At 38.4% G+C, this 7,893-nt stretch overlaps 1 protein-coding gene across 1 annotated transcript; it reads right to left on the bottom strand.

Moving 5' to 3' along the window:
• Positions 1–4,632: 4,632 nt before the first annotated feature.
• On the bottom strand, positions 4,633–6,218 carry hmx1 (H6 family homeobox 1). The gene is made up of 2 exons (XM_061880266.1): positions 5,572–6,218; positions 4,633–5,444 (listed from the first exon to the last, which is right to left on the bottom strand). The coding sequence occupies exons 1-2, from the start codon at positions 5,870–5,872 to the stop codon at positions 4,903–4,905; spliced, it is 843 nt and encodes a 280-aa protein (XP_061736250.1). The 5' UTR covers positions 5,873–6,218; the 3' UTR covers positions 4,633–4,902.
• Between the last annotated feature and the right edge of the window lie 1,675 nt (positions 6,219–7,893).

Below are 7,893 nucleotides of genomic sequence, written 5' to 3'. Positions count from 1 at the left end.
AATAACAAATCAATAAATCAAAACAAGAATAAGTTAAGAATGAATTAGTTACATTATATATTACTCTGTGAGAATGTATATCTAAAGTTTTACACACACACACACAAACATGCACAAACAAACACACACACACACACACACACACACATACACACACACACACACACACACACACACACACAGAGGAAGTGTGTCTATTTTGCCTTATTATTTTTTTAGTTCTGCTTACTTATTCGGGTTTACAGTGCAGCTTTTTGGTTGTTAGAGGTAGAGAGTTTTTTAAAGAAGATTTCTAATTCAGGTCAGGTATTGAGAAACTTACAATTCTGAATATAAAACTTAGCCAACGGTATAATGAGGTTGCAAAGGTTAAATTCCTTTTCACATTTTGTTTCATGAATCCAAACAGCACATGTTGAAAACAGAGCACACATTTGTCATGAATATTTTTTGTTTTTATTTAGACAACGATCATTTATGTATTTAATATTTGTATGCTTACAATATATATTATTTATTTGTTCACTGTTCTGTTACAGAGAAGAAGGGATTTGGATAACATTGCTATGGTATGAAAAGAGGTAGGATTAAATAAGGTCTGCTTCTTCCTCCTCCTTTTCTTGCATGCTGTAATGAAACAACTGGAATTGTGTAATGTATTACATTGTATTGTAGGCATGTTCCAAATAAACTAAAACTGAACTAAACTGAACTGAACCATTCCAACTTCAAACTATTCAGCTCATTTGGGGAATCACGTACTTTTGTCTTGACAAATTCCAAAAATTCCCAGATTTCCTAGAATTCCATGTTTTCCGGGACATTTTTCCCTTTCAAAATGAATTGGCCATTTTTCAACCTTCCGCCGTTTCCACCATTTTTCTACCGATTCATACCATTCCCCCTTCAAAACATCCAGGAAATTCCAGGATTTTCCAGAATTCCTGGTTTTCCAAAGCCCTATTTCCAGCCTTTTTTCTGGCAACTACTCCTTCCACATTTTTCAGCCCACTTCAACCGTTCGTCAAAACATTCCTCTAAATTAGGCCAAAAACCCAATTTTTTTTTTTTACTGGAATCATTTCCGGTGTTTTCAAAATTCCAGGAATTCCGTAATTCCAGTTATGAATCGAAAATGTCACTCCTTTAATATTTCTCGACCGTTTTGAAAAATTCCAACACCAACTATTTTAACTCATTCAGAACATTCACATTTTTTTTGTTACCATTTTATTAAAAAAATCTTCATTTCCCGGAATTCCCAAATTGTCATAACATTGCCATTGAAATGAATTGCCCATTTTTCAAACTTCCACTGTTTCCACATTTTCTAGTGATTCCTACCATTCCTCCTTCAACACATTGCAGCATCCAGCAAATTCAAACTACCCTTTTTAACTACCTCCCATCCCCCAAACCTTTTTTTTTTAAACACATTTAAACTGTTCCACGGTCAAAACATTCCTCTTAATCAAGAAAAAAAACAAACTTGTTTTTTGAACCGGAAAAATTCCCGGTTTTCCCGAAATTCCAGGAATTTCGCACTACAATTATCGAAATTCAACATGTTGCTTCTTCAACATTTCTCGATTGATTTGAAAAATTCCAACACCCATCCTTTCAACTTATTTAGACCATTCAATTGTTTTACCATTTTCAAAAAAAATCCCGCTTATTGCGAAATTCACAAATTTTCGGGGGCAAATCCCATTGAAATCAATGGGACATTCTTCAAAGTTCCACAACTGCAACATTTCTTACATTCATGCTATATCGTGTCAATATTTGAGTTCAAATTCAGCATTGGAACATTCAAACGCATTTCATTCAGGAATTGCTTCATAGTTGTTCATTTTCTCTTAACTGAACAGCTTCCTAAGAGGCTCTTATAAAGTGGCTTGAGCTTCAATATCCTAAAAAAGTATTAATCCAAAGAATAAATAAGACCAACATCCAGTCCATCGACATAAGTTGTATTGAAAAAGGACAAAAAATAAAATAGCCAGCAGCACTTTCTCAAGACTAACAATATTACATTTGTCATAAAAATGCCAAAACCCTATATAGTTTTGTATTTTTAGCATTATTGAGTCTGTTTACTATTGTACGGTACATGTTTAAGTTACGTTAAGTTAAAGTACCCATGATTGTCACACACACACACTAGGTGTGGTGGAATTATTCCCTGCATTTGACCCATCACCCTTGATCACCCTCTGGGAGGTGAGGGGAGCAGTGAGCAGCAACAGTGGCTGCGCCCGGGAATAATTTTTGGTGACTTAACCCCCAATTCCAACCCTTGATGCTGAGTGCCAAGCAGGGAGGTCATGCAGCCCTTTTTTACAGTCTACTTAATACCTGCATTATCCTTTCCATCCTTACACTTTCCATCCTTTGTAACTGAGCTACTGTGTGGAACAATTTCCCTTGTGGATCAATAAAGTATAAGTCTAAGTGTAAGTCTATTAGTCTGCTTCTTTTTGTAATTTTGTCAAAAACAATTAGTTAACTTACGTGATTAATCATAAAAATATATTGCATTAATCATGCATATATGCATATTATTATTATTATTATTATTAGTAGTAGTAGTAGTAGGATTTTGACCTCCATTACCTTAAACACATGAATAATATTAATATATTAAGGATATATTTTATCCATCTGAATTTGATTTGATAAAATATATGACTGTTAATTTTGTTTATAAATTCCATTCATCCCTTTTCTACAGCTTGTCCCTTTTGGAGTCGCGGGGGTGCTGGAGCCTATCCCGGTATTAATCAATTGTATTTTATTCTTTGAGTATGTATTTGGTATTTATATACTAAATATATGATGTTATAATATATATAGTAATATATATTAGATTAATATTGTTAAGTAAGGTCATATTGTATTCTTTTGTTGATAAATAATCAGATTGTTTTATCTGAGTGGAGCAGGAAATGATAAGTTTTTGCCTGTTCTTGCTCCTTTTCAGACACACAAGTTATTTTCTATATGTACCTATTTAAATTGTATAGATAGAACGTATTTTTAGTTTGTTGTGATCGAAATGACGGCTAAAGTAAGCTGTACATGGAAAGTGTTGCTCTACGCTCAATGCATGAGTGCGAAGTTTATTGAGGAGACTCCAACTGGTAAATTCCCCTTCAAAATAAACCCTGACGGGACTTTAGATAAAACTGTTAACACATTTTGAGCAATTTATGTCAAGTAAACATTCGAAAATTATAAAATAAATAGCAATGCATCTGTGTCAAAATAATGGGCTATTTTTTTTTTTTTTATTATTTTTAAATGATGCAAGGGAGTAATAATCTGCTTGAATAAAAATCAAAGGTGTGATATATGACTTTTAAAAAATCATAATTCGACAGCACTTATTTTTAGACTAAGCTACTGCAGGCTATTTAGAAAATTAGCCCCATGAGGGCACAATTTGGGCACCCCATGGACTATATCTGCTGTTTACACAATTAAACGCCACCTAGTGCAACCAAAATATTACAAACACTTCTTGGCATGCTGGTCTGCGTCATTTCAACTAAACACCTTGTTAAAATACTTCAATTAAATGAAACCGATTATGCAAAATGAGTTTTACAGCTTTTGCATTAGATCACATTAGATCAGGGCAATTCAAATTGTGGCCCTGGGGGGCCAAATCTGTCTGGGAAATTAAACAAGACCGGCCTCTCGCAGTTCAAAACTTGGGAGATACTTTAACATTTTTGCAGTAAATTGAATAGAATTTCAAAGAAAACATATGCGCAAAAGGGAACTTGGACACGTAAATAAATGCAGGCCTTGCATTGACACTAAAGCCAGCATCCACTGCAGCTTGGGACACTTTTATCTGAAATATGTAACTCGCAAAATGCATGTCCACTACTTCACAAAATAAGAATAACACTAAAAAGATGTGTCCCCTAAAGAACAATTTAGTTGAATAGTTTAGTTGTCCTGCAGACAGAAACACATTGGTGTACCTAATTGTGTGGCCAGCAAGTGCATTTATTGGCATACATTTGGGAAATAAACCTGATATTTGGAAAACAATAAAGTGTTGTTTATTTAGGTTTATAGCATAATGTATTGGATTTGAGTAAAAAAAAAAAAAAAATCCAAACGGCAATAATGATTGTTTTCAACCAAAAAAACAGATAATTTAGTTGTAATTTATTGAATATACGCTACATGTTACTGTGACTTTTTTGTATTTTTATTTACATTTTTTTAAACAATTTAACCTACAGAAATACTGCATGTACTTTCAAATAAATACATTTTAAAAGCATTGATTTTTTTTTCTGGTATTTTTAAGTTTTAACATTTTGCACGCTTAAGATGTTTTATTATTTGGTCATATCTGTTTTGTTAGGGTTGTTGTACTGTGAAATTTAGAATGTTTTATTATTATCTTTGTTTTTCAAATAATTTAACCTACATAAATACTGCATGCACTTTCACATAAAGACATTTTAACAGCATTGATTTTTTATTTTTATTTTTAAGTTTTAACATTTTGAACGCTAAAGATGTTTTATTATTTGGTCCTATCTGTTTTGTTAGGGTTGTTCTGCTCCAAAATGTGCCCCTTTTCTCCTCGTCACAGGTCAGTGATCATGAACAGCAAACATAGTGAGTCAATTGTATTTATTTATCGTGTCAACAAATGAGAAAAATGTCAAATGTGTGTGTTTTTCTTTGTATATAAAAGTTTGTAGACAAAATAGGTGAGTTCAAACAGTACCGCGTATAATATACACTAAGAGACTAAATGTGCTGATAGTGGCAATTAAATGATAATATACAAATATACACATGTATGGATCTTCACTTTTGCATCATTCCTAATTAGATCCGCATTTGTTGGTGTTCTGCACGGTGATGTCTTCACACCAAACCGCTCATCTGGGATCTCATGATGTTCATGGAGTGCGCCAACGAGGACAGAGGATACATGCTGCAGGTGTTGAACAGCGCGGTATCGGCCCTACTCGTTCCGTCGTGGTACAAAATGGGGACCCTGACCACCCGCTGGCTGGGGTTCGGAACATGCACCACCTCCAAGTCCGCCGCCAGCTGCCGTTTCCATTTGTTCCTGCGGTTCTGGAACCAGATCTTGACCTGGGTCTCCGTCAGGTGCAGGGACCCGGCCAGCCCCGCCCTCTCCGAGCTGCTCAGGTAGCGTTTGACGTCGAAGGTGGACTCCAGCTGGAACACCTGGCTGCGGCTGAAGACGGTCCGGGTCTTCTTCTTGCGGCTGTGGCTCTGCGCAACGGGCGCGTCGCGGGTGCGCGCGTCGAAGCCACTCGGAGCCTCGTCCGCGTCCTCGATCTGGTCGTCCGTTATCGGCTCCGATACGGCTGGAGAACTCCGGTCGCTGTTCGATGCCGAGCAGCAGTTGTCCTCAGACCTCGCGTTGTCATTTGGACCTAATAGGACACCAAAATGAGCGGATTTGGAGCATTTGCATGAATTGCATTGCGCGTTCTTTTAAGGAAACGTGCAGCGGGAAAGTGCAGAAAAAACATACATAAAACGCAAAATTCGGGTTCTTACCGGGGGTTGAAGCGGAGCACCAGCGCACCGAGCTGGAACCACCGGGTGCAGGCGCGCACAAGACGCCGTGAATCGCTCCCGAAACCCGGCTGCGCATCGCCGCATTCCCTCGGCTGTTTCCGCTCGCAAAGTCCCCTCCATGAGTCCCCGGGGCGAGTAGATTCTCGATGAAAAACGACGACGACGACGCCCTCGGGGGAGTCCGGTTATCCGTCAGCTTCTCCTGCATATTTTGTAGGGTTTTTTTCTCTCTCTCATCCGAACCATGCGGTAAAGCTTGCAAAAATCCCGGCATTCGCATGAAGCATCGCTGCTTTTTTTTGCGCTAGGGGAAAAAAGAAGAAAAAAGCAAGCGTGCAGGCAGGGAGGAAAGCAGTGGTACAGTCAAACGTCCAGTCACGCCTAACGAGCACTGGAGGCCATCCAGTGATTGGACGAGCACAATAGCAAATGGGCTTTTTTTTTTTTTTTTTCAGGAGAAGGCGAAATGGTGTCTTACTGCTCCTGGGACTGTCGCTGCTACTGTACCGGGCCGCGGGCTCTGTTAGTGCTCTTTATTTGGGTCAATTAGAGTGCAGGGGCAAACATGAAGATCCACCAGGGTAGCAGCCCTGCAGGTGGAGACCCCCAGGTGTGACTACATGGGATGTTTTAGCAGACCTTGCAGCATGGAACATGTCATGTGTGCCACATCAGTCCAGGCCAGGGGTCGGCAACCCACACTAAAACCTTGAAGAGCCATATTGGACTGAAATTACAAAAATAACTGATCTGGCAGGAGCCAGAGAAAAATGAAAAGCCGTATATAAGTCTACTAATGAAGGCAACACATGATGCTATAATAAATGACTATGTGTCGCGGATCACAAATGTTGATATGTCATATATTTATTCTACACATTTTTACATTAGAAACCATTAGTGAATCAAAGGCTATTCAGAAGGTGAGGTAACTCCTGGAAATGACTTAGAGTGGTCCAAGGTATAGATGTGTGTGTTCAAGTTAAAAGGGAACATTATCACAATTTCAGAAGGGTTAAAACCAATAAAAATCAGTTCCCAGTGGCTTATTTTATTTTTCTGATTTTTTTTTCAAAATTTTACCCATCATAGAATATCCCGAAAAAAGGCTTTAAAGTGCCGGATTTTCGCTATCTGTGAAGCCACCGTCCATTTTCCTGTGACGTCATCCAGTGATGCCAATACAAACAAAATGGCGGATACCACAGCAAGATATAGCGACATTAGCTGGGATTCAGACTCAGATTTTAGCGGTTTAAGCGATTTAACAGATTACGCATGTATTGAAATGGATGGTTGGAGTATGGAGGCAGATAGCGAAAACAAAATTGAAGAAGAAACTGAAGCTATTGATCGAATATTGACGCTATCCGGCCATGTCTGCCTTAGCACCGCCGGTAAAATGTGCAGACCAAACGATCGGGACTTTCGCATCTTGTGACACTGGAGCAACTTAAATCCGTCGATTGGTAAGTGTTTGTTTGGGATTAAATGTGGGGGGAGGGAAACGCTGGATGCAAATATAGCTACAAATGTATATACAGCTATCCTAAATAGCATGTTAGCATCGATTAGCTGGCAGTCATGCCGCGACCAAATGTGTCTGATTAGCACATAAGTCAAACACATCAACAAAACTCACCTTTGTGATTTCGTTGACTTTATCGTTGGAAATGCATCTGCAAGTTATCCATACATCTCTGTGCCATGTCTGCCTTAGCATTGCCGGTAAAATGTGCAGACCAAACGATCGGGAATTTCGCATCTTGTGACACTAGAGCAACTTAAATCCGTTGATTGGTAAGTGTTTGTTTGGCATTAAATGTGGATGGAGGGAAAGACTGGATGCAAATATAGCTACAAATGTACATACAGCTAGCCTAAATAGCATGTTAGCATCAATTACCATGCCGTGCTAATCAATGCACATTCTACTTAAATCAACTTGAATCTGTCCCTGTTCGTGTTGTTACACCCTCCGACAACACACCCACGAGGCATGATGTCTCCAAGGTACGGAAAACAGTCAAAAAAACAGGAAATAACAGAGCTGATTTGACTTGATGTTTGTAATGTGTTTGAGAAAATGGCGGATTGACCACCTAGGTGACGTCACGTTGTGACATCATCTGAGCTCTTAGAGCAAAAATTAGAAAGGCGTTTAATTCGCCAAAATTCACCCATTTAGAGTTCGGAAATCGGTTAAAAAAATATGTGGTCTTTTTTCTGCACCATCAAGGTATATATTGACGTTTACATAGGTCTGCTGATAATGTTCCCCTTTAAAGGAAACGGCAAGCT

This window comes from Nerophis ophidion, linkage group LG20 (assembly GCF_033978795.1).
Source record: "Nerophis ophidion isolate RoL-2023_Sa linkage group LG20, RoL_Noph_v1.0, whole genome shotgun sequence".
NCBI classification, from domain to species: Eukaryota; Metazoa; Chordata; class Actinopteri; order Syngnathiformes; family Syngnathidae; genus Nerophis; species Nerophis ophidion.
This window is presented reverse-complemented; position numbering and strand designations above follow the sequence as displayed.

What these genes read in the sequence shown, in the direction of transcription:
- hmx1 (XM_061880266.1), bottom strand. Translation starts at nt 5,872, where the DNA reads ATGCGAATGCCGGGATTTTTGCAAGCTTTACCGCATGGTTCGGATGAG. An exon ending in GTGCTCCGCTTCAACCCCCG is followed by an intron (nt 5,445 to 5,571) that starts GTAAGAACCCGA and finishes GTGTCCTATTAG; the next exon opens with GTCCAAATGACAACGCGAGG.